Here is a 27,071-nt window from a genome sequence, read left to right on the forward strand (position 1 = left end):
TGACACCCTTTTCGGTTTTAGCAGGTCTCTGACCATGTTCTGGATGTTCTGGGCTTTCTCTATTGGGAGGAAGACCTTCATTTGTTCCGTATCCAGTATCATACCTAGGAACGGTAGTCGAGTTGTCGAAATCAACTGTGACTTTGGTAGATTAAGAATCCAACCGTGTTGCTGGAGCACTCTCAGCGAGCGCGCCACACTGCTCAGCAATTTCTCCCTTGATCTCGCTTTTATCAGGAGATCGTCCAAGTATGGGATAATTGTGACTCCATACTTGCGCAGGACCACCATAATTTCTGCCATTATCTTGGTGAAAATCCTCGGGGCTGTGGAGAGTCCAAACGGCAACGTCTGAAATTGGTAATGACAATCCTGTACTGCGAATCTCAGGTATTCCTGATGGGGGGCATATGTGGGGACATGAAGGTACGCATCCTTTATGTCCAGAGACACCATAAACTCCCCCTCCTCCATGTTGGCTATTATCGCTCTGAGAGATTCCATTTTGAATTTGAATCTTTTTATGTACAGGTTTAGGGATTTCAGATTCAAAATAGGTCTGACCGAACCGTCCGGTTTCGGGACCACAAATAGGGTTGAGTAGTAACCTCTTCCCTGCTGGTGCAGGGGAACCTTGATTATCACTTGCTGTATACACAGCGTTTGAATTGCAGCTAACACTATATCCCTTTCCGATGTGGAAGCTGGTAGGGCCGATTTGAAAAATCGGCGCGGGGGCACCTCCTCGAATTCCAATTTGTAACCCTGGAAAACTATTTCCAACACCCAGGGATTCAGGTCCGAACTGACCCAGGCCTGACTGAAAAGTCGAAGACGTGCCCCCACCGGTGCGGACTCCCTCAGGGGAGCCCCAGCGTCATGCTGTGAGTTTTGGAGCAGCCAGGGAGGACTTTTGTTCCTGGGCACCTGCCGAAGCAGGTGCTCTCTTGCCTCTGCCCTTACCTCTGGCGAGGAAAGAGGATCTCTTTTGGACTTGTGCGACCGAAAGGACTGCATCTGATAGGGTGTTACTTTCTTTTGCTGTTGGGGAATATATGGTAAAAAATTTGATTTACCTGCTGTAGCTGTGGAAACCAGGTCCGTCAGCCCACCCCCAAACAATACATCACCCTTATAGGGTAGTACTTCCATATGTTTTTTGGAATCCGCATCACCCGTCCATTGGCGAGTCCATAAGGATCTTCTCGCTGAGACAGACATGGCATTGGCCCTAGAAGCTAGCAATCCAATGTCCCTTTGAGCATCCCTCATAAATAAGACTGCGTCTTTAATATGGGCTAGAGTTAGGAATATAGTATCCTTATCCATATTATCAAATTGATCTGTCAGCTCATCTGTCCAAGCTGCAATTGCGCTACACACCCATGCCGACGCAATTGTCGGTCTTAGCACAGCACCCGTATGAGAATAAATACACTTTAAGGTAGTTTCTTGCCTGCGATCTGCAGGGTCCTTAAGGGCCGCTGTGTCAGGAGACGGTAGCGCCACTTTCTTGGACAAGCGCGTCAGGGCCTTGTCCACAGTGGGGGGTGATTCCCAAATCTCCCTGTCCTGCTTAGGGAAAGGGTATGCCATATAAATTCTTTTGGGGATCTGCGGTCTCTTATCCGGAGTCTCCCAAGCTTTTCCAAAGAATTCATTTAATTCATGAGATGTGGGAAAGTTAATAATCTGTTTTATTTTCCTTAAACATGTGTACCCTTGTGTCGGGGACCGAGGGTTCATCCACAATATGCAACACATCCCTTATTGCCACAATCATACACTGAATGGTTTTAGTCACCCTAGGGTGCAATTTTACTTCGTCATAGTCGACACAGGAATCAGAATCCGTGTCGGTAGTAGTGTCTTGTGTTAAGGGACGCTTTTGAGACCCCGAAGGGCCCTGTGAGTCGGTCCAATCCGAGGATTGACCCCCTGATGTCCCCCCTAAATCAGCCTTATCAAGCCTTTTATGTAAAGATGCCACACTTGCATTCAACATATGCCACATGACCATCCAATCTGGAGTCGGCACAACCGACGGGGACACACCACTCATTTGCTCCACCTCCTCCTTGGAGAAGCCTTCCGCCTCAGACATGTCGACACACACGTACCGACACCCCACACACACAGGGATTAACCTATAAGGGGACAAAACCCCAAGCAGGTCCTAAGGAGAGACAGAGAGAGAGTATGCCAGCACACACCAGCGCTTAAAAACACTGGAAAAAATATGTCCAGATAGCGCTTTTTTATATATAATAAGCCAATTCCCACTCACTGCGTCGCTAATGTGCCCCCCTCCTCTTTTTTCCAGCCTGTGAAGTTCAGCAGGGGAGAGACCAGGGAGCCAGCGTTTTCCTCATGCAGCTTCTGAGGAGAAAATGGCGCTGGTTAGTGCTGAGGATCAAGCCCCGCCCACCCGACGGCGGGCTTCGGTCCCAGTGATTTTTCAATAAAATGGCGGGGATCATAGATTTACTGCCTCCGCAGCCTAATCAAACTGTATTTGGCCAAAATGTGAGGCTTATTGCTGCCCAGGGCGCCCCCCCCTGCGCCCTGCACCCTTCAGTGCTGCTCAGTGTGTGTGTGACTGGGAGCAATGGCACGCAGCTTACCGCTGCGTGCCATACCTCATGAAGATCTGATGTCTTCTGCCGCCTAAGATGTCTTCTGTCTTCTCATCTGGCTTCTATCTTCGGCATCTGTGAGGAGGACGGCGGCGCGGCTCCGGGACGAACTCCAGGTGAGACCTGTGTTCCGACTCCCTCTGGAGCTAATGGTGTCCAGTAGCCTTAGAAGCAGTGCCCAACTTGACAAGCCAGCTCTGCTTCTCTCTCCTCAGTCCCACGATGCAGGGAGCCTGTTGCCAACAGGACTCCCTGAAAATAAAAAACCTAACAAAATTCTTTTTCCACAGAAATCTCTGGAGAGCTCCCTGCAGTGCACCCATTCTCCTCTGGGCACAAGATCTAACTGAGGTCTAGAGGAGGGGCATAGAGGGAGAAGCCAGTGCACACCCATAGTCAAAGTTCTTTTTAGGTGCCCTATCTCCTGCGGAGCCCGTCTATACCCCATGGTCCTTACGGAGTCCCCAGCATCCTCTAGGACGTAAGAGAAAAGAAGGAAATACCTGCTAGTGTGGTGCTGGCCGAGGCTTTCGACACCCCTTCTTGCCTCATCTTACCCAGAAAGGACAGTAACTGGCGCAAGGGGTCTTGCCCTTGTGAGGCTCCTCTCCCCTGAAATTGCTGCCACTTCCCCCAAGCTGCCCTGTAGGCTTTCCACGTCTTGGGTGCCAGGGACCTTTCCACCAGCTCGCCTAGACAGGCTCGACTATCTGCCAAAGATGAGAGGGGCATGTTAAGCCTTCTTCCTGCGCAAGCGGTGCTGCTGCCCTAAATAGCTCCCATTTTTGACGTGACAGCGCATCTGCGATCACATTCTGCTCGCTGGGCACATGCTTTGCCCTGAACGTGATGTTGTGGCGGAGGCATGCCGTCACAAAACCTGGCAGTAATTTTACTACCGGGGGTGACGAAGCAGACTGATTGTTTATTGCTTGCACCACTCCCATGTTGTCGCACCAAAACTGAATACGTCTGTTCGCGAGCCTCTGGCCCCAGATGCCTACCGCTACCACTATGGGAAATAACTCTAAGGCTGCCAGGTTCTTTGTGAGGCCTTTCTCCTTCCACCTGTCTGGCCATGACTCTGCACACCATTCGCCTTGCCAATATGCCCCAAAACCTGTGGCCCCCGCCGCGTCCGTGAACAACTCCAACGCGCGGCTTGACTGCGCAGCCTTAGGCCAAATGCGCACCCCATTGAAGTGCTGCAAAAACCCCTCCCATACTAACAAATCATCTTTCAGGTCCCTGCTGATGCGTATGAGGTGGTGTCTTCTCTTCACACCAGCAGTGGCCCTCTCTAATCGTCTTTTGAAAATTCTACCCATGGGGATTACCCGGCAGGCAAAATTGAGGAGGCCTAGCAACGATTGCATCCTCTCTAGGGTGACTTTGTTAGCCCTGGCGCATGCCCCTACTTAGTAGCTTAGCTTCTGCACCTTCTCTGCTGGAAGCCGGCACTCCATTCTCACCGTGTCTATCTCTATGCCCAGGTAAGAAATGACTGTTTTTGGGCCTTCCGTCTTTTCCGTGGCAATTGGAACCCCGAATTCGCCTAGCATACGCTCTAGCTCCTGCAGCAACTGCCCGCATTGATCTGATTGCGCTGGACCTGCCAGGAGAAAATCATCTAAGTAATGTACCACCGCCTTGCGCCCTGTGCGCACCTCCAGGCACCACTGCAGGAATGAGCTGAATGTTTCGAACAATGCGCAGGATATGGCGCAGCCCATGGGCAGGCACTTGTCTATGAAATAATAACCGTCAAAGCAAAACCCCATGAGATGGAAACTGTCTGGGTGCAGGGGGAGCAATCTAAATGCTGATTCAATGTCTAGCTTTGCTAACAATGCTCCTTTCCTGTGCCCTTTAACCATAGCAATCGCTTGATCAAATGACTGGTATTGTACCGAACATTGCTCCTCGTCTAGGGCGTCATTTACTGACTCCCCTTCCGGGAAAGATAGGTGCTGAATGAGCCTGAACCTCCCTACTGCTTTCTTCGGTACTAGGCCCAAAGGGGAAATTACTAAGCCTGGCAGCGGTGGGGCCTTGAACGGACCCGCCATGCTATCTAGGGCCAATTCCTTAACAATTTTTTCGCGTGCCGCCTCTGGCTGCGCGCAGATGGAGTGCAGGTTCATGGTGCATGCGCGTGGGGCGACGGGCTTCCTTATGGGGATCCTAAAACCCCCCAGGAAGCCCTCCTGTAGCAGCTTGGCTTCTGCCCGCATGGGGTATATGGACAGCCACTCCCAGATTCCCCCTAGCCTCACTGGGCTAGTTGCTTTTGCCAGAGACAGTCGCTCCGGATACCTTCTCACCTTGCTGTCCTTTCTGCTTAAAGCACTCTTTTGCTGGGTGACTCCCGTTACAGAGGGTGCAAGCGTGTTTAATCTACAGGAGGGTCTGGTACAACGCGCATCATTAAAGGCATAGCATTTAAGCTTGTCTTGCTTGGCCGTGCCAGGCCTCCCTGCTAGCTTTTGCGTCGCGCTACCCTTCTCGACTGCGCTCCTAGCCTGCGCTTTAAACCATAGCCCAATGTCTCTCGCGCCAAACTTAATTGGCTTCTGTCCCTGCGCTCTGAGCCTGAACGCCTCGTCATATTTGCGCCAAGCTTGTCCCCCTTGATCCTTATACATGGAGTAGATGAGGTTAATGCAGGGCCGGCGCCACCACTAGGCAGCTTTAGGCAGCTGCCTATGGGCGCCGGCCACGTGAAGGCGGCAGCTCACACTGCCGATGAGCGATTCTCCTCTTCTTTAAGAGGAATGTTACGGCCGATACCGCGGCGAGGAGCGGAAGACAGTTGCTATAGCAACTGTAACAATATCCGGCAGCACGCTGCTTACTCTATGTGCATAGAGTATTAGAGCCGCTGCCGATGGGTTACACTGACCGCGCTGAAGGGATGACGCGGCCGCCCAACTGTTATCAGCTGGCCGCCCGCACGGACAATGTCAGTGTAACCCATCGGCAGCGGCTCTAATACTCTATGCACATAGAGTAAGCAGCGTGCTGCCGGATATTGTTACAGTTGCTATAGCAACTGTCTTCCGCTCCTCGCCGCGGTAACGGCCGTCATACTCCCGCCCCGCACCACGAGAAGAAGCTGCCACAAACTCCCAGTGCGATTGTAAGAGCTCGATTTCTTATATAAAGGGTCAGGGTGGGAGGGGGGAAATACTTAGGGGGTGGGGGATCATTATATCTATACAGTAAAGGGCGGGGGTGAGGGTGTATATTTAAATATATAAAAGGCAGAAAGGAATGACATTTTATATATAAGTTGTAACACTGTAGGGGTGCAAGGTGCCTTTTCCTGGGGAATATGGCAGCACGCGGCAGCTGAGGAACAACACAAGTCCAGTTTCTGGTACAACTGACCCCGGCCAGTTTTAGTGAAACAGAAAATAAAACAAACCCCAAAATAAAAATACCTTGCCTGTCCGGCACTAACTAAACATAAGATGTTCCTAACTGTCACTAAACAAAACACAGAGTTCTTCAGTACATACTGTATATCTCACTTGCATCAGAAAGCGTGTCTCTCACACACAGATCCTGCAGCCTTCCCAGGCAGTCTGCCCATACTAATCAGGTTAGAAGCACTATATCACTCTTACACAGCTGAAACCCTGATTAGCCCTCTGTGAGGCCAAAGACCCGAACTGGGCCCAATGTCTAGAACTCGCCTTATCTCTCTCTCAGAGCCTTTTCCCAGCTTTTACAGCAAACTGAAAAGGTTCAGACAAAACAAAAAGCATTTTTCCTAGAAGTTAACATTTTCTAAAACATGTAAGACAAGAACCTGGGACAAATATACCTGCCCTCAAACACTATCCCAGTGTTCTTGTCACATATCCCCCTCCCCTGTTTCGACCTAGGGGCCGGAACACTTGTAGCCCCCAAACAGAAGATGCGAGACAATGCATCTGCGTTGGCCAATTGTGTTCCCGGTCTATGTTCGACAGTAAACTTAAAGTCCTGCAACGCTAGAAACCATCTAGTTACACGAGCATTCTTGCCTCTATTTACATACATCCATTTTAAAGGGGCATGGTCTGTCACTAGTCTGAATTTTCTACCCAAGAGGTAATATCTCAAGGTATCTAGTGCCCACTTAATGGCCAAAGCCTCCTTTTCCACAATGGCATACCTTTTTTCATGCTCATTGAGTTTCCTACTCAAATAAATGATAGGGTGTTCGTCCCCATCTCTGGTTTGGGACAGCACAGCACCTATCCCTACCTCTGAGGCATCTGTCTGTACCACAAATTCTTTTGAAAAATCTGGTGTTATCAACACCGGTTGTGAACACAAAGCCACTTTTAACGCTTGGAACGCCTTTTCTGCATCAGGGTTCCATTTCACCACATTTGACTGCTTCCCTTTGGTAAGGTCTGACAACGGCACCGCTGTGGTCGCAAAATTAGGAATAAACCGTCTATAGTACCCAGTAATTCCCAAAAAAGCCCTTACCTGTTTTTTATTCACTGGACGAGGCCAGTTTTGAATAGCATCAACTTTATTCAATTGGGGCCTAATCAGACCTCTGCCTATGGTGAAGCCCAAGTATTTGACCTCCTCCATTGCGAGGCAGCACTTCTTTGGGTTAGCAGTTAACCCTGCCTCTCTGATTGAGTCCAGTACTGCTTGTACTTTAACCAAATGGGACCCCCAGTCTGTACTGTGAATTACCACATCATCCAAATAGGCAGCTGCATATTTTCTATGGGGCCTCAAAATTTTATCCATCGCCCGTTGAAAGGTTGCTGGAGCCCCATGCAACCCAAAGGGTAACATCTTATACTGGTACAGCCCCTCCGGAACCGAAAAGGCTGTTTTTTCTTTGGCGCTATCAGATAAAGGTATTTGCCTGTAACCTTTGGTCAGGTCCAATGTGGTGAGAAACCTGGCTGTTCCCAGCCTTTCTACAAGCTCATCCACACGGGGCATGGGGTATGCGTCAAACTTGGACACCTCATTTAACTTACGAAAGTCATTACAGAAGCGTATGCTACCGTCGGGCTTCGGGATGAGCACTATGGGACTGGACCACTCACTGTTAGACTCCTCTATGACTCCAAGTTCTAACATGGTTTTAACTTCCTTAGAAATAGCTTCTCGCTGAGCTTCAGGAATCCTATATGGCTTTAAATGAACCCTGACCCCTGGTTCTGTGACAATGTCATGTTTTATTATGGTCGTTCGGCCAGGCAGCTCTGAAAATACCTCCCTATTTTGGATGAGAAATTCTTTAACCTGATTGTTCTGATCAGCTGATAATGTCTCCGACACCTTCACTGCGGGAAGCAACCGGGGTGAAGACACCGAAGGGCAAGGCTCCGCTGACAGAGACAACCTATCTTTCCAGGGTTTGATTAAGTTAACATGGTAGATCTGTTCGGGTTTTCTCTTTCCCGGCTGGTATACTTTGTAATTAACCTCACTCACTTTTTCCCTAATCTCAAATGGACCCTGCCATTTAGCTAGGAATTTGCTTTCCACAGTGGGTACCAAAACAAGAACTCTATCTCCAGGAGCAAATTCCCGTATCTTGGCACTCCGGTTATAGACCCTCTGTTGAGCACTTTGGGCCTGTTCCATGTGCTCTCTGACAACAGGTACCACGGCTGCAATCCTATCCTGCATTTGTGTTACATGCTCAATAACGCTTCTATAAGGAGTGGGCTGTCCTTCCCACGTCTCTTTGGCAATATCCAACAGCCCTCTGGGGTGTCTACCATACAACAAATCAAATGGAGAAAACCCCGTAGAGGACTGAGGAACTTCTCTGATGGCCATTAACAAGTAGGGCAACAAACAATCCCAGTTTTTCCCATCTCTCTCAACAACCTTTTTTAACATACTTTTTAATGTTTTATTAAACCTTTCCACCAACCCGTCAGTTTGGGGATGGTAGATGGACGTCCTGAGGTGAGTGACCTTAAATAACTTGCACAATTCTTTCATGATCCTTGACATAAATGGAGTACCTTGGTCAGTCAAAATTTCTTTTGGTATTCCCACTCTACTAAATACCTGCACCAGCTCCCTAGCTATCGCCTTGGTTGTGATAGTGCGTAAAGGGACAGCCTCAGGATATCGAGTGGCATAGTCCATAATTACCAGGATATACTGATGGCCCCGAGCAGACTTTAACAAGGGCCCCACGAGATCCATGGCTATTCTGTCAAACGGGACCTCTATAATAGGCATGGGAACTAGTGGGCTCCTGAAATGGGGTCTAGGGGCATGATACTGGCATTCAGGACAGGAAGAACAATATTCAGACACTTCTTTATAAACCCCTGGCCAAAAGAACCTTTGTAAAACTCTTTCAGTGGTTTTTTCTGCCCCTAAATGTCCTGCTGTAACGTGACTATGAGCTAAATCTAGTACCGTTCTCCGATAAGGCTGGGGAACTACCAGCTGTTCCACCACATCCTCACCCCTTTTGACAATGTGGTACAAGAGCTCATTACAGATGGCCATGTGGGGATACGTAACCCTGTCACCTGGTACCACAGGTTCCCCATTAACAATCTTAACATTCTCTCTAGCCTTTATTAAGGTAGGATCCTTTAACTGTTCAGACGCAAACAGATCCTTCTTTACCTCCAGGTCAGGCACGCTTTCAGTTCTAACTACTATGTCTCTGTTCCCGGCAAGAGGGTCCTCACTGGACTCCCCATCTGTCACTTCCCCAGCCAAACTAGCAAAAGGCAAAGGGCCAGAAAGTTCCGAAGACCCACGTACATCCATAAAATCACCGGTATTATCAACTGGCTTTTTACTTCTCACATCTGTTGATAACCGTGATTCCCACAGTTTCCAAAAATGAGGAAAATCCCTCCCTATTATGGCCTCATGCACCAAGGTAGGGACCAGTCCCTGCGGTCGCCACAGGTTCTATTCCCACTCTATGGGTGTCGTGGACACCCACGAGTGGAAATAGTCACTGTTGGTAAGCATGCCAACCATCGGGAAAGTGAGCTGCTGGGCTCGTGGAGGAGGTCATGTGACTGTCAGTCAGCTGACCAGCGGTCACATGAATACCACCCACCAGTCTCTAGCGCTCAGACAGAGCTGCCGGCTATGGGATGAGAGAGGAGGGGGCCCGCACGCAGAGACTGCACATGGGTCCCATCCTCTCTAGATACACCCCTTACTTAATGTTTGGACATTTTCTGACCATGTGTTCTGTAAAACCACTGCAGACCCAAATGGACTGTGACAGTGCGGAAGAATATGCACACAGCTGGAATGTATTCCAAGCATTCTATGCGTACACCATTAATAAAGGGTTTCAGGAATTATTTGGTGAAGACATTGGAAGTGTGCAACAGCAAACAAGAGGTAATGCCTTTTTTTTTTCTTTCCTGCATATACTTTCCATTTCCAATTACATGGGGTAACATGTAAAGCCAATCTCCACTGTTATCACCCTGATGTGTTACTGCCCTTAGGTAATATATTAAGGCAAATATTTTGCCTCCGTGGCTCCCAAGGTCTTTACCCATTTGCAAGGAAACAATGTGTTTGTGTGTGTTTTTTATTTTTATATAAACAGCATGTCTTGCAGTCAGTAACAATTTGATTCTCATACCATTGTAGTACAGTATTACTCATCTAATAAAGTCAGCTGACTATTTTGCCAAACTTAATTCTCCCCTTTGCTTTATATACAGGTGGAAAATGTTGCACGGTATTTGTATTTCATGGACCCACAAAAAGCTTCCATGGAGTTTGTGGAGAACATAGAAAAAACTAATCTCTACTTCACAAAGCTTGGAGAAACAGGTCTCTGTAGCCAAACACAATTTAATTATTTAAAAAGTATACGGAGATTTATACAATATCAGACAACAGACACCAATCTTGGAGCAACTGATCCACAGCTATTTCAAGCCTGCAGACATTTTCTTAAAGTAATCAATGCAATTCAGAAAAAACTGTGTAAAGGTGTATCGAGGGAAAAGGTCATCAAAAAGTAAGATCAACCAATTTGAATGTCATGTCAGTTACTATGATCTCCTCCATTTGTACCTTTTTGAACTTGTACCGGTTGAGATTGGACTTTATATTAATTTGTGATCTTCCATTTTACTTCAATCATTTTTTAATCAACCTTTTAATCATATGATCTGCAGGTACAAAAGATTGACAAAAGATCCATTGCAGCCACTGGATTGTAATCAGCTACTAGATGTTGCAAAACCAGATTTCCTGAATTGCATCTACAGGGCTGATATCGGTGATAAACTGTTGGTCAAAGATAAGATCTGTATTCTGTACTATCTAGAGGCATTACTTATCTTGAAACACCTCCAAAGACCTGGAGTGGTTGCTAATATGACTGTAAGCAATATTTGATATTGATTATTGAAACTTACAATATTAATGTTAAATATAAAGTATAAATGTGATATTTAATGTTGATATTGAATCCTCATGTTCTCAGGTTGAGGAATGGCATGAAAGGGTTCGTCACACCTTCACATCAGAATGTATTTCCGAAATCCTTGTTATCATAGGAGTTAAAAACCATAAAACTGCTGCAAATCAAGTGGAGACGTTTGCGCTCACAGAAGAAGAAGAAATGGTATGTATGTATCATTGTGTTTTACAGTTGGAAACAGTGATAAAACAAAACTGGGTACTAACAGATTGACGTAGAGGTAGGAGGGCCCTGCTCACAAGCTTACAGCCTATAGGGAAATAGGCATTGATACACGAGGATAGATTTTAGATCAAAATGATAGAATATGAGCTTTAAAAGAAAATTAAAATATTAATGAATATTAACACCATTATTTCTATTTAATATAATATATTTAATATAATATAATATATTTAATATATTATAATATAATATTTTTTTATTTTATTTCCCCCCTAGTGGTTCAAAACTTATTTTGATGTGGTACGGCCTTCATTAGTAAAAGAAGATAATCCCCAAGAAGCATTTTTTATATCAACATCGGGAAATAAAATATATAAAGTTTCTAACGACCTTCGTCACTTTCATGTAAAGTAAGTAGTCTGGTAAGTTATACACATTTATGGTGGCCCAAATATAGTAACTATGCAGTTAATTGTAATATTTATGGTGTAATTTAACTGTAAATTATAATTAAGCTAGATTAATTTTGTGTAATATTATACACCTGCCTATTTTTAGTGCACTAGATACTAGACACAATAACGTACTGAGTTTGTCAACAGATACTGATCACATACCTTCACATTGCCACCCATTATCTGCCCACACACAACACATATGGCAGCATGTCCTGTAGTTATGAAGGCAGTAAACAAACTTGACAATAGATAAATATTAAGTTTTTGTAACCTAAATATATTTTTCCTATAACACTTTCTAGGCATAGACTGCAAAATATTACAAGCCAGATGGTACGGAGGGCATGTGAAACTTGGATTTTATCTCAGTACTCTGATGTTCAGAAGAGTCTCTTTGCCAAATATCTGGGACATACCAACTTGACAGCAGATCGACATTATAGGGAAAAGACATTACATAACATATGTCTTGGCTCAAGACTGGTCACCCAGCTTGGATATAAGAGTGAAGGAGTGGACACACAAAAAAGTTCAGGGTGAATTCCTTATTTCATTACATCAGTTCATTCTCCATGCCTTCACTATTGTATCCTGTATTTTCTGAAGCCTTGTATCTGTTATAATTTCTTTTTTTCTTTTTTTTTTTCAATCATATGTATTGTACGTCTTATTTTTTCAAGCAGGGAAGAACTTCAAGACCAATCATTGTCACATTGGCATCACTGTAAAAAAGAAAGGAAAGATCGACACTATAAGAAGAGAGTAAAGAATATAATCAGTAAGTATAACTGGTCCTCATTCGGTAACAATTGCAGATTGATATAAAGGGCTATCTTCACAAAAGGCCCTCATTCAGTAAAGGGCCCTATACACGGGAGAGGTGCGCTGAGCGATGCAGGGGAGGATGGGGAGCTGCTCATTTCACCCAGCGGGTGAAATGGGTGACGTGCTAGATTGAGCCTGCATGCAGGCCAATCTAGCACTGGCGATAGCGACGTGCAGGGCTGCACATCATTATCGCTGAGGGGGATACACACGAGTGATCTGTGCGAAAAATCTAAGCAATCTGGTCAGATTGCTTAGATTTTAAGCATGGATCTCTCTGGGTAACCCCCTTTTAGGGTTGCTCTTTTTATAAACGACCAAACAGCCACTGTTCGGCAATCTGCACACTCGCTTTGCATTGCACGTTCGCAAATATTCATTATTCAATCACAAGATTGACAGCATTTGGCATTTATGGAGTGGTTACGGACCCTTTTTGTAGCAGTGGTTGGGACAGGTGCGGTTACTAGACGGTTGCTAAATGAGGGCCATTATTAAATTTGTATGCGATAAGCATCAACATTGCCAACATCTCATTGCACATCCACTAATATTTATATAAAATAGTTATATGCTCATGAAAAAAAAATTAGAAAACTTTGATTTAGATGTTTGTTTACTTTTTTTTAAAGTATCTAGAAGAAACTTGTGCAAATTATTTTATTTTTTTATTATCCAACAGGGGCATTCCCAGCACAGCGCCCATCAATTGTCAAGTTAACAAAGTACATAAAAAAAAATAAATGGAAATTTAGTGTAAATGAGGTAAAACTTCTTGTGGAAACATGGAAGCCCAGGCCATTTCAGTGTTGGAAACACTGCAAGGATTTGAAAAAACATATCCGCTTGCAGAATTGGAAAGGGCTGAAAACTACCACAGATAAAGAAAGTGGAAGAAAGAAAGTGAAGTCTAAGAGGGCTTTCCTTAAAGGGGAAGCAATATGTGACTTCCATGGAGAACAGATAGGTGCCAAAAAAGGCAGAAAAATGCAAAAAAATAAAAAGAACTGTCATGACCTCTATTTTTATAAGGATACAGAAGGCAAGTCATGGTGTATCAATCCATCCTGTGCATGCCACACTCGGACATATTCCAAATTAATGTGGAAATCCAGTACAGAATTTAATGTGATCCCAACATACACAACCAAATTTGGTATTCTCCTCCTAGCTGCAGAAAACATTCCAGCCAATCAGAATTTAAAATATTATGTTGAAAAATAGGTTGGCAATAATCAATGTTATCTTTTTATTATGATTCTTTTTACTATTGTTTGTCCTCAAACAATGGACTAATGACAGGTCAGCTCTGCTGTGTAGCTTGAATACATAGAAAGCTTCGAATAGTTCAGAACAAATAACCACTCAATTGTTTGCAAAGTGTATATCTTTATGTATGTAAATAAAATTATATATTCCTTATCGGCTTTCCCGTGTTTGATATTAATGGTTTAGAGACAAATGCAGGATTTCTAGAGGGGTTTTCTAAATGCTTGATTTTATGGTAAGTGTAGCCAGCCCATGAATGACATTACCATGTAACAAGTTAAAGTCTGCTTCAAAGTGCAGTGTATGTTAAACATCAGACATATACAGGGCCAAACGATCAAAGTAACCTGTTATATGTGGCAGTAGGGCCATCCATACACTGTCCTATGTATGTAATACGTAAGACATCTAAAATCATACCTCTCCAGGAGGGACAAAATGCTCTGCTTCTGGACTTAATTTATGATTGCCAGAACCTGTTTTGAACAGGTTAACAGATAAGAAAGGTGTTTTAACACAAGTGATGCCAATCTTAAATTAAGAGGAACGTCCAGGAGAAGAGCATTATGTCCCTCCTGGAGAGGGTCATGTTAGGAGGTAAGTAAAGAGAAGGGACATACACAGGGGCTGCAGTATATACATGTGGGCATTATACATGGTTGCAGGAGTCAGGTGAGATACTGGAGGTAGGATTCAGAGGTTGGGAGTTGGGGACAGGAGGTGCTGGGGGCTTTGGTTACACAAATATTGTGTTTAACTGGTGAATGAGCAGGGGTGTATCTAGGGGTCCGATCGCCCCTGGCAAAGTCATCCCACCCCCCCCCCCCCCTTCCTTCTCAAGTGCGCACACACACATTTGAAATAAGGAAGGCATGTCAAAAAAGGAATGTGGCCTTGTGGGGAAGGGGAATGACCACACAACAGTACCACCAATTCAAATTATGCCACTCAGTAGCACATTACACTGCACAGTAGTGTCCAATACTCGCATTACAACACACAGTAGTGTCTCTTATTTATGTAATGCCACACAGTAGTACCCCGATAGAAAACACCTTCTATACAGGGCATATGGGGAATGGAAATGTGGACCAGTGCTAATAAATGTATTAGTAATTTTATATGAGGAATGCGTTCAAACCACATTTGCCATTAGTATATCTGATACTGCCCATAGGCGCACATATACACTTACATACATAGTCTCACACAAAACAAATACATATGATATACAGTACAGTCACACATACAGTATACACAAATACAGTCACATACATACTGTACATACTCTAGCTACACACTTATTCACATACATGGTCACACACACAAATACAGTAGATACTTACACACACAAACATACATATATACATAGTCGCACACATACATAAATTCAGTCACAGACAGACTATATAGTGTCTCCCCCACATTACAGACAGGGTACGCTGACCGCATATACTTTAGTAGCTTGTTGTCCTCTCTCCCTCTTCTCCATGCTGCTGCGCTGCCTGGCAGTGAGTGCCGTGTAGCCTCACCCCCGTGCTTCAACTTCGTCCACTGCCATAGCCCAATGCAGGGCAGTGCAGTCCTGTGCCTCGACCCCCCCCCCCCCCCCCAACTAACCATAATCCAGCTCTGACTGGTGACTGTCACTGCCGGCACAAGTGTACAGCGGCACAGAACCGCACTAGTGATCAATCAGACTTAAAGTAAACTACAGCTCCTAGCAGCCCTAGAGCTGCTTGGAGCTGTAGTTTATGTTGAGTCTGATTACAAGTGAGGTGCAGTGCGCTGCTGCCGGACACTGGTGCCGGCACTAACATACAGTTACCAAGTCTGACAATTCTACTTGGTTCTACCCCCTGGCCATGGATGGCACTGCCGGACGGTGCCCCCTCCTTGCCAGGTGCCACTGGTGAGTGCCATCCTGGCTGATAGGTAGATACATCCTTGGTCACCAGGAAGCCACAGACCAGGATGCCACAGGCTGAGAGTTATTCAGTGGCAGGAGCAAGCTCCCCAGCAGCGCAGAGTATATCAGGATACGAGTGATGTGTCAGCGAGGACAGGGCTGCAGGCGACCTGGGCAGTGTCATGATGTGAGGATAGAAAGAGGCTCACCTGGAAGCCACAGACCAGGATGCCACAGGCTGAGAGTTATTCAGTGGCAGGAGCAGGCTCCCCAGCAGCGCAGAGTATATCAGGAGTAGAGTTATATGTTGGTAAGGACAAGGCTCCATGTGAAAGGGGCAGTGACATGATGTGATTATTAGGGGAATGTGGTCACCAGGACGCCAAAGGCTGAGAGGTACACAGAGGGAGGATCAGTGTTTCCAGCAGCAAAGATCAGAATCCCCAGTCAGCATCATCCTTCTCCCTCTGCCACCCTAGGCAATATACATCTGCTACCCCAGCCTGCTCCTATCTCCCCAACAATCACCCAAGTACCTGTCCCACATCATGCAACCCGCTATTTTAGCTTTTTGGAGAAAATTTCCCTTTGGCTATCTTTGAAAATCTGAGAGATCGACAATTTTGATGGAAATAAGAGCAGACATAGATTTACCTTTTTCTTGGAATAGATGACAAAAAGCAGCAGAGAGTATATCAGGAGTAGAGTTATGTGTTGGTAGAGACAAGGCTCCATGTGAAAGGGGCAGTGACATGATGTGATTATTAGGGGAATGTGGTCACCAGGACGCCAAAGGCTGAGAGGTACACAGAGGGAGGAGCAGTGTTTCCAGCAGCAAAGATCAGAATCCCCAGTCAGCATCATCCTTCTCCCTCTGCCACCCTAGGCAACATACATCTGACTCCCCATCCTGTTCCTTTCTCCCCAACAATCACCCAAGTACCTGTCCCACATCATGCAACCCGCTATTTTAGCTTTTTGGAGAAAATTTCCCATTGGCTATCTTTGAAAATCTAAGAGATCGACAATTTTGATGGAAATAAGAGCGGACATAGATTTACCTTTTTCTTGGAATAGATGACAAAAAGCAGCAGAGAGTATATCAGTAGACGAGTGATGTGTCAGCGAGGACATGGCTGCAGTCGACCTGGGCAGTGTCATGATGTGAGGATAGATAGAGGGTCACCTGGAAGCCACAGACCAGGATGCCACAGGCTGAGAGTTATTCAGTGGCAGGAGCAGGCTCCCCAGCAGCGCAGAGTATGTCAGGAGTAGAGTTATGTGTTGGTAAGGACAAGGCTCCATGTGAAAGGGGCAGTGACATGATGTGATTATTAGTGGAATGTGGGCACCAGGGCGCCATAGGCTGAGAGTTACACAGAGGGAGGAGCAGTGTTTCCAGCAGCAAAGATCAGAATCCCCAGTCAGCATCATCCTTCTCCCTCTGCCACCCTAGGCAACATACATCTGACTCCCCATCCTGCTCCTTTCTCCCCAACAATCACCCAAGTACCTGTCCCACATCATGCAACCCGCTATTTTAGCTTTTTGGAGAAAATTTCCCTTTGGCTATCTTTGAAAATCTGAGAGATCGACAATTTTGATGGAAATAGGAGCGGACATAGATTTACCTTTTTTCTTGGAATAGATGACAAACAGCAGCACAGAGTATATCAGGATACGAGTGATGTGTCAGCGAGGATAGGGCTGCAGGCGACCTGGGCAGTGTCATGATGTGAGGATAGAAAGAGGCTCACCTGGAAGCCACAGACCAGGATGCCACAGGCTGAGAGTTATTCAGTGGCAGGAGCAGGCTCCCCAGCAGCGCAGAGTATATCAGGAGTAGAGTTATATGTTGGTAAGGACAAGGCTCCATGTGAAAGGGGCAGTGACATGATGTGATTATTAGGGGAATGTGGGCACCAGGACAGCCAAAGGCTGAGAGGTACACAGAGGGAGGAGCAGTGTTTCCAGCAGCAAAGATCAGAATCCCCAGTCTGCATCATCCTTTTCCCTCTGCCACCCTAGGCAACATACACCTGCCACCCCATCCTGCTCCTTTCTCCCCAACAATCACCCAAGTACCTGTCCCACATCATGCAACCCGCTATTTTAGCTTTTTGGAGAAAATTTCCCTTTGGCTATCTTGGAAAATCTAAGAGATCAGCAATTTTGATGGAAATAGGAGCAGACATAGATTTACCTTTATCCTTGGAATAGATGACAAAAAGCAGCACAGAGGATAACAGGAGACGAGTGATGTGTCAGCGAGGACAGGGCTGCAGGTGACCTGGGCAGTGTCATGATGTGAGGAGAGAAAGAGGGCAACAGGAAGCCACAGACCAGGATGCCACAAGCTGAGAGTTATTCAGTGGCAGGAGCAGGCTCCCCAGCAGTGCAGAGTATGTCAGGAGTAGATTATGTGTTGGTAAGGACAAGGCTCTATGTGAAAGGGGCAGTGACATGATGTGATTATTAGGGGAATGTGGGCACCAGGGCGCCATAGGCTCAGAGGTACACAGAGGGAGGATCAGTGTTTCCAGCAGCAAAGATCAGAATCCCCAGTCAGCATCATCCTTCTCCCTCTGCCACCCTAGGCAACATACACCTGCCACCCCATCCTGCTCCTTTCTCCCCAACAATCACCCAAGTACCTGTCCCACATCATGCAACCCGCTATTTTAGCTTTTTGGAGAAAATTTCCCTTTGGCTATCTTTGAAAATCTGAGAGATCGACAATTTTGATGGAAATAGGAGCGGACATAGATTTACCTTTTTTCTTGGAATAGATGACAAACAGCAGCACAGAGTATATCAGGATACGAGTGATGTGTCAGCGAGGACAGGGCTGCAGGCGACCTGGGCAGTGTCATGATGTGAGGATAGAAAGAGGCTCACCTGGAAGCCACAGACCAGGATGCCACAGGCTGAGAGTTATTCAGTGGCAGGAGCAGGCTCCCCAGCAGCGCAGAGTATATCAGGAGTAGAGTTATATGTTGGTAAGGACAAGGCTCCATGTGAAAGGGGCAGTGACATGATGTGATTATTAGGGGAATGTGTGCACCAGGACAGCCAAAGGCTGAGAGGTACACAGAGGGAGGAGCAGTGTTTCCAGCAGCAAAGATCAGAATCCCCAGTCAGCATCATCCTTCTCCCTCTGCCACCCTAGGCAGGGGCGGAACTGTGGGAGGCAGTGGAGTCGGCTGCCGCCGGGCTCCTGACCTCAAGGGGGCGCTTCTCCACCGTCTCCCACTGCCTGATCATCGCCGCTGCTACTTTTTTTTTTTTTTTCCAAACTCATTCTTGCAGACGGAGGGGCTAGGGGCGGTTGGCCCAGAGTGGACACCATGTGAGTCCCTACTAGGTCCCATGCAAACATCCGCGGCCGGCTGACTCTTGCTTCCGGGTTTGCGTTCCAGCAGCTGGAACACAACACAGAAGCTATTATCTGCTCCAGGCTCCAGCTAGCTGCCACTTCCGGGTGCCGTTAGACGGGAGCAGTGTCTGCAGCTGCTGGGCTCGTGTTAGTGGAAACATGTGACTGACATGCACACTTGTTTCCATTGCCATTTGCTGTGTAGGGGCCGTTGTGGCCGGACAGAGCTGCCAGGGTGGTCAGAAGTGAAGCCATACCTCAGCAGCGTCAGGTAATTAACTGTCTCGGGACATCTCCACACTAGCTGACATCTGATCTGCACGGCCACAGTCGATCAGTGTTGTGTGCAGCCCACTGCCTATTCATCTCCCCCTCCTGCAGCTCCTGCTGTTAACTGTTTACTGCCATTCCTATAGCCAGGGCCCAGGGTGGGAGCACAGGAACTGATACTCTATGTGGTGGGAGTCGTCAGTCCTAAGGATTGTGTCAGTGCACCTGATTTATGTATAACACATCAGACCCCCTGCATGCACACACACAGTAGGTAAACATAGGCTGCTGGACCTGGCACTGCAGGGGTTACTTTTACTTCCCCCTTCATCTGCTTCAGACAGTGTGCTGGGAGATAAGGATCGTCTGACCATGGAGGACGATCTGATTGGATAGTATGGGGGCAGGTGGAAGGTGTACTGTGCCTTGCTGAACACTGTTTGCAAGTGAAGCGGGGAAAGGTCCCATCCAGAGAGGTAAGAGGACACAGAGAGGGGAGGGGGGCGCATGGTAAAAAGGATCACTATTGCATACATTGCCTTCATGGGCAATTAATACCTATTACATTGACATCATCCATTTTTACTAGTAATTATTGGCTGCAATTAGTTTTTTTTTAATTTTGTTATTGATGACCAATATAGTTGTTCATTACATTGGTCCAATATGTAATCATAGGGGTAATTCAGACCTGATCATAGATGTGCAAAAAAACGCACATCTACGATCATTTTCTCTGACATGCGGAGGGACGCCCAGCACAGGGCAAGTCCACCCCGCATGCCGGGTCCTGCTCCCCCCTTCCCCACATGCAGACATGCGAAAGCATCGCACAGTGGTGGTGCTTTTGCATGGCTTGAGTAGCCCTCTGCCTATGCAGCCTGCAAAGGCAGACAGCTGCCCACCGTGTTTTGGCCTGCTGCGTGTACGTTGACGCCCTGTTCCCGTCCTCCTCCCATCCTCCCCCATGTCTTAAACTGCGTTCTGAAGAGAACGCAGTTTAGGACCTTGCACATGCGCTTATCGGCGTACGTGCATGTGACAGGGTCTGAATTAAGCCTCAAGTTCAGCTGTACGACCAGTGCAGATACATTCATGTGACAATTATTTCTAATTGTTATACATTTGTAGATGTGGGTGGGGTGCGGGGGTTGAGGTGTAGTTGGGGGTGCTTTAATAAATGTTAGAAGCATTGTGTTTTGTGTGTGCATGTTTTTAAGTGAGGTGTGTGTGTGTGTGTGTGTGTGTTTAAGGAAAGTTGTGTGTTCAAGTAAAAGAGGCATGTGTGTGTGAGAGACGTGTGTAAGTGAGAGACGTGTGTAAGTGAGAGGCAAGGATTAAAGGAGGCATTTGAGCATTTCTACAGGACTATGGCCCTCATTCCGAGTTGTTCACTCGCTAGCTGCTTTTAGCAGCTGTGCACACGCTAGGCCGCCGCCCTCTGGGAGTGTATCTTAGCTTAGCAGAAGTGCGACCGAAAGATTAGTAGAACTGCACCAATATATTTTCATGCAGTTTCTGAGTAGCTGCAAACCTACTCCTACCTTGCAATCATTTCAGACTATTCAGTTCCTATTTTGACGTCACATACACGCCCTGCATTCAGCCAGCCACTCCCCCGTTTCCCCAGGCACGCCTGCGTTTTCATCTGACACGCCTGCATTTTTTAGCACATGCCCGGAAAACGGTCAGTTACCACCCAGAAACACCCCATTCATGTCAATCATTTACCGATCAGCAGAGCAACTGGAAAGAGTCACTCAACCTTGTGTGAAACTGCATAGTTTTTTGTGAAAGCACATCGCGTGTGCGCACTGCGACCCATACGCATGCGCAGAAATGCAGATTTTTAGCCTGATCGCTGTGCTGCAACGACAGCAGCTAGCGATTAACTCGGAATGGCGGCCTATGTACAGAGCGCACACATGGTCTGGGTACACGCTACCTTGCTACCTTACAAATATATGGAGGGGTGTGTGTGAGAGGCGTGTGTGTGTGTGAGTGAAGAGGCATGTGTAAGTGAAAAAAGGCGTGTGTGTGTGTGTTTTTTAAAATATATTGATACACCGCTGCGCCAAAGCATCTCCATCGAGACCCGCTGGCGGGTGAGGGAGCACTGTAGGTGTACTATAATGGTATGCTGGTGCCTGTTTTATTGTAATGACTGACTTGGAGTGCGTCCAATTTGTATGTGTATCTATATTACTGTTGGGAAAGGTACCTGAGCATGCTACTACTGTTCACCCTTAGTGTCGGATAGTTACGTATGGTATGTATGTATGTATATATGTAGGGGGGCACCAACATTTATCATGCCTCCGGGCGACTGGGACGAACTTACGCCACTGACCCTAGGCAATATACATCTGCTACCCCAGCCTGCTCCTATCTCCCCAACAATCACCCAAGCACCTTTCCCACATCATGCAACCCGCTATTTTAGCTTTTTGGAGAAAATTTCCCTTTGGCTATCTTGGAAAATCTGAGAGATCGGCAATTTTGATGGAAATAGGAGCAGACATAGATTTACCTTTTTCTTGGAATAGATGACACAAAGCAGCGCAGAGTATATCAGGATACGAGTTATGTGTCAGCGAGGATAGGGCTGCAGGCGACCTGGGCAGTGTCATGATTTGAGGAGAGAAAGAGGGGCACCTGGATGCTACAGACCAGGATGCCTCAGGCTGAGAGTTATTCAGTGGCAGGAGCAAGCTCCCCAGCAGCGCAGAGTATATCAGGAGTAGATTTATATGTTGGTAGAGACAAGCCTCCATGTGAAAGGGGCAGTGACATGATGTGATTATTAGGGGAATGTGGGCACCAGGACGCCAAAGGCTGAGAGGTACACAGAGGGAGGAGCAGTGTTTCCAGCAGCAAAGATCAGAATCCGCGGTCAACATCATCCTTCTCCCTCTGCCACCCTAGGCAACATACATCTGCCACCCCAGCCTGCTCCTATCTCCCCAACAATCACCCAAGTACCTGTCCCACATCATGCAACCCGCTTTTTTAGCTTTTTGGAGAAAATTTCCCTTTGGCTATCTTTGAAAATCTAAGAGATCTGCAATTTTGATGGAAATAGGAGCAGACATAGATTTACCTTTTTTCTTGGAATAGATGACAAAAAGCAGCACAGAGTATATCAGGAGACGAGTGATGTGTCAGCGAGGATAGGGCTGCAGGCGACCTGGGCAGTTTCATGATGTGAGGAGAGATGGAGGGTCACCTGCTGGAAGCCACAGACCAGGATGCCACAGGCTGAGAGTTATTCAGTGGCAGGAGCAGGCTCCCCAGCAGCGCAGAGTATGTCAGGAGTAGAGTTATATGTTGGTAAGGACAAGGCTCCATGTGAAAGGGGCAGTGACATGATGTGATTATTAGGGGAATGTGGGCACCAGGGCGCCATAGGCTCAGAGGTACACAGAGGGAGGAGCAGTGTTTCCAGCAGCACAGATCAGAATCCCCAGTCAGCATCATCCTTCTCCCTCTGCCACCCTAGGCAACATACACCTGCCACCCCAGCCTGCTCCTTTCTCCCCAACAATCACCCAAGTACCTGTCCCACATCATGCAACCCGCTATTTTAGCTTTTTGGAGAAAATTTCCCTTTGGCTATCTTTGAAAATCTAAGAGATCGACAATTTTGATGGAAATAGGAGCAGACATAGATTTACCTTTATTCTTGGAATAGATGACAAAAAGCAGCACAGAGTATATCAGGAGTTAGTGATGTGTCAGCGAGGATAGGTCTGCAGGCGACCTGGGCAGTGTCATGATTTGAGGAGAGATGGAGGGTCATCTGGAAGCCACAGTCCAGGATACCACAGGCTGAGAGTTATTCAGTGGCAGGAGCAGGCTCCCCAGCAGTGCAGAGTATATCAGGAGTAGAGTTATATGTTGGTAGAGACAAGGCTCCATGTGAAAGGGGCAGTGACATGATGTGATTATTAGGGGAATGTGGGCACCAGGGCACCATAGGCTCAGAGGTACACAGAGGGAGGATCAGTGTTTCCAGCAGCAAAGATCAGAATCCCCAGTCAGCATCATCCTTCTCCCTCTGCCACCCTAGGCAACATACATCTGCCTCCCCATCCTGCTCCTTTCTCCCCAACAATCACCCAAGTACCTGTCCCACATCATGCAACCCGCTATTTTAGCTTTTTGGAGAAAATTTCCCTTTGGCTATCTTTGAAAATCTAAGAGATCGACAATTTTGATGGAAATAGGAGCGGACATAGATTTACCTTTTTTCTTGGAATAGATGACAAAAAGCAGCACAGAGTATATCAGGAGATGAGTGATGTGTCAGCGAGGATAGGTCTGCAGGCGACCTGGGCAGTGTCATGATTTGAGGAGAGAAGGAGGGTCATCTGGAAGCCACAGTCCAGGATACCACAGGCTGAGAGTTATTCAGTGGCAGGAGCAGGCTCCCCAGCAGCGCAGAGTATATCAGGAGTAGAGTTATATGTTGGTAAGGACAAGGCTCCATGTGAAAGGGGCAGTGACATGATGTGATTATTAGGGGAATGTGGGCACCAGGACAGCCAAAGGCTGAGAGGTACACAGAGGGAGGAGCAGTGTTTCCAGCAGCAAAGATCAGAAACCCCTGTCTGCATCATCCTTTTCCCTCTGCCACCCTAGGCAACATACACCTGCCTCCCCATCCTGCTCCTTTCTCCCCAACAATCACCCAAGTACCTGTCCCACATCATGCAACCCGCTATTTTAGCTTTTTGGAGAAAATTTCCCTTTGGCTATCTTGGAAAATCTAAGAGATCAGCAATTTTGATGGAAATAGGAGCAGACATAGATTTACCTTTTTCTTGGAATAGATGACACAAAGCAGCACAGAGGATAACAGGAGACCAGTGATGTGTCAGCGAGGACAGGGCTGCAGGCGACCTGGGCAGTGTCATGATGTGAGGATAGAAAGAGGCTCACCTGGAAGCCACAGACCAGGATGCCACAGGCTGAGAGTTATTCAGTGGCAGGAGCAGGCTCCCCAGCAGTGCAGAGTATGTCAGGAGTAGAGTTATATGTTGGTAGATACAAGGCTCCATGTGAAAGGGGCAGTGACATGATGTGATTATTAGGGGAATGTGGGCACCAGGGCACCATAGGCTCAGAGGTACACAGAGGGAGGATCAGTGTTTCCAGCAGCAAAGATCAGAAACCCCAGTCTGCATCATCCTTCTCCCTCTGCCACCCTAGGCAACATACATCTGCCTCCCCATCCTGCTCCTTTCTCCCCAACAATCACCCAAGTACCTGTCCCACATCATGCAACCCGCTATTTTAGCTTTTTGGAGAAAATTTCCCTTTGGCTATCTTTGAAAATCTAAGAGATCGACAATTTTGATGGAAATAGGAGCAGACATAGATTTACCTTTTTTCTTGGAATAGATGACAAAAAGCAGCACAGAGTATATCAGGAGATGAGTGATGTGTCAGCGAGGATAGGTCTGCAGGCGACCTGGGCAGTGTCATGATTTGAGGAGAGAAAGAGGGGCACCTGGATGCTACAGACCAGGATGCCTCAGGCTGAGAGTTATTCAGTGGCAGGAGCAAGCTCCCCAGCAGCGCAGAGTATATCAGGAGTAGATTTATATGTTGGTAGAGACAAGCCTCCATGTGAAAGGGGCAGTGACATGATGTGATTATTAGGGGAATGTGGGCACCAGGACAGCCAAAGGCTGAGAGGTACACAGAGGGAGGAGCAGTGTTTCCAGCAGCAAAGATCAGAAACCCCAGTCAGCATCATCCTTCTCCCTCTGCCACCCTAAGCAACATACACCTGCCACCCCAGCCTGCTCCTTTCTCCCCAACAATCACCCAAGTACCTGTCCCACATCATGCAACCCGCTATTTTAGCTTTTTGGAGAAAATTTCCCTTTGGCTATCTTTGAAAATCTAAGAGATCGGCAATTTTTATGGAAATAGGAGCAGACATAGATTTACCTTTTTTCTTGGAATAGATGACAAAAAGCAGCACAGAGTATATCAGGATACGAGTGATGTGTCAGCGAGGATAGGTCTGCAGGCGACCTGGGCAGTGTCATGATTTGAGGAGAGGAGGAGGGTCACCTGCTGGAAGCCACAGACCAGGATGCCTCAGGCTGAGAGTTATTCAGTGGCAGGAGCAGGCTCCCCAGCAGCGCAGAGTATATCAGGAGTAGAGTTATATGTTGGTAAGGACAAGGCTCCATGTGAAAGGGGCAGTGACATGATGTGATTATTAGGGGAATGTGGGCACCAGGACAGCCAAAGGCTGAGAGGTACACAGAGGGAGGAGCAGTGTTTCCAGCAGCAAAGATCAGAAACCCCAGTCTGCATCATCCTTTTCCCTCTGCCACCCTAGGCAACATACACCTGCCACCCCAGCCTGCTCCTTTCTCCCCAACAATCACCCAAGTACCTGTCCCACATCATGCAACCCGCTATTTTAGCTTTTTGGAGAAAATTTCCCTTTGGCTATCTTTGAAAATCTAAGAGATCGACAATTTTGATGGAAATAGGAGCAGACATAGATTTACCTTTTTTCTTGGAATAGATGACAAAAAGCAGCACAGAGTATATCAGGATACGAGTGATGTGTCAGCGAGGATAGGTCTGCAGGCGACCTGGGCAGTGTCATGATTTGAGGAGAGGAGGAGGGTCACCTGCTGGAAGCCACAGACCAGGATGCCTCAGGCTGAGAGTTATTCAGTGGCAGGAGCAGGCTCCCCAGCAGCGCAGAGTATATCAGGAGTAGAGTTATATGTTGGTAAGGACAAGGCTCCATGTGAAAGGGGCAGTGACATGATGTGATTATTAGGGGAATGTGGGCACCAGGACAGCCAAAGGCTGAGAGGTACACAGAGGGAGGAGCAGTGTTTCCAGCAGCAAAGATCAGAAACCCCAGTCAGCATCATCCTTCTCCCTCTGCCACCCTAAGCAACATACACCTGCCACCCCAGCCTGCTCCTTTCTCCCCAACAATCACCCAAGTACCTGTCCCACATCATGCAACCCGCTATTTTAGCTTTTTGGAGAAAATTTCCCTTTGGCTATCTTTGAAAATCTAAGAGATCGGCAATTTTTATGGAAATAGGAGCAGACATAGATTTACCTTTTTTCTTGGAATAGATGACAAAAAGCAGCACAGAGTATATCAGGATACGAGTGATGTGTCAGCGAGGATAGGTCTGCAGGCGACCTGGGCAGTGTCATGATTTGAGGAGAGGAGGAGGGTCACCTGCTGGAAGCCACAGACCAGGATGCCTCAGGCTGAGAGTTATTCAGTGGCAGGAGCAGGCTCCCCAGCAGCGCAGAGTATATCAGGAGTAGAGTTATATGTTGGTAAGGACAAGGCTCCATGTGAAAGGGGCAGTGACATGATGTGATTATTAGGGGAATGTGGGCACCAGGACAGCCAAAGGCTGAGAGGTACACAGAGGGAGGAGCAGTGTTTCCAGCAGCAAAGATCAGAAACCCCAGTCTGCATCATCCTTTTCCCTCTGCCACCCTAGGCAACATACACCTGCCACCCCAGCCTGCTCCTTTCTCCCCAACAATCACCCAAGTACCTGTCCCACATCATGCAACCCGCTATTTTAGCTTTTTGGAGAAAATTTCCCTTTGGCTATCTTTGAAAATCTAAGAGATCGACAATTTTGATGGAAATAGGAGCAGACATAGATTTACCTTTATTCTTGGA

The 27,071-nt window shown here is 46.9% G+C and overlaps 1 protein-coding gene and 2 long non-coding RNA genes across 8 annotated transcripts in view; 2 read left to right on the forward strand and 1 right to left on the reverse strand.

Moving 5' to 3' along the window:
* The first annotated feature begins 9,542 nt into the window (after positions 1-9,542).
* Positions 9,543-13,931, forward strand: LOC134957509 (uncharacterized). The gene is made up of 8 exons (XM_063939492.1): positions 9,543-10,001; positions 10,334-10,635; positions 10,796-11,003; positions 11,107-11,247; positions 11,545-11,678; positions 12,029-12,262; positions 12,410-12,504; positions 13,234-13,931. Exons 1-8 carry the CDS (start codon positions 9,894-9,896, stop codon positions 13,773-13,775), a joined length of 1,764 nt encoding a protein of 587 aa, XP_063795562.1. The 5' UTR covers positions 9,543-9,893; the 3' UTR covers positions 13,776-13,931.
* On the reverse strand, positions 10,447-19,688 carry LOC134957511 (uncharacterized). Its single transcript, XR_010186631.1, has 2 exons — positions 19,363-19,688; positions 10,447-12,448 (listed from the first exon to the last, which is right to left on the reverse strand). It is a non-coding gene; the product is annotated as an uncharacterized LOC134957511 (long non-coding RNA).
* The window catches only part of LOC134957510 (uncharacterized), a 134,882-nt gene continuing 126,850 nt past the window's right edge, over positions 19,040-27,071 (forward strand). For all 6 annotated transcript variants that reach the window (XR_010186626.1, XR_010186629.1, XR_010186630.1 and 3 more), the window contains exons 1-2: positions 19,040-19,376; positions 19,716-19,851. This is a non-coding gene — a long non-coding RNA (uncharacterized LOC134957510). The remainder of the gene's footprint in view (positions 19,377-19,715; positions 19,852-27,071) is intronic.

This window comes from Pseudophryne corroboree, chromosome 9 (assembly GCF_028390025.1).
Source record: "Pseudophryne corroboree isolate aPseCor3 chromosome 9, aPseCor3.hap2, whole genome shotgun sequence".
NCBI lineage: Eukaryota > Metazoa > Chordata > Amphibia > Anura > Myobatrachidae > Pseudophryne > Pseudophryne corroboree.

Coding starts and splice junctions, on each gene's coding strand:
- LOC134957509 (XM_063939492.1), top strand. CDS start 9,894: ATGCACACAGCTGGAATGTATTCCAAGCATTCTATGCGTACACCATTA. Junction 10,002..10,333: donor TGTGCAACAGCAAACAAGAG/GTAATGCCTTTT, acceptor CTTTATATACAG/GTGGAAAATGTTGCACGGTA. Junction 11,004..11,106: donor GAGTGGTTGCTAATATGACT/GTAAGCAATATT, acceptor TCATGTTCTCAG/GTTGAGGAATGGCATGAAAG.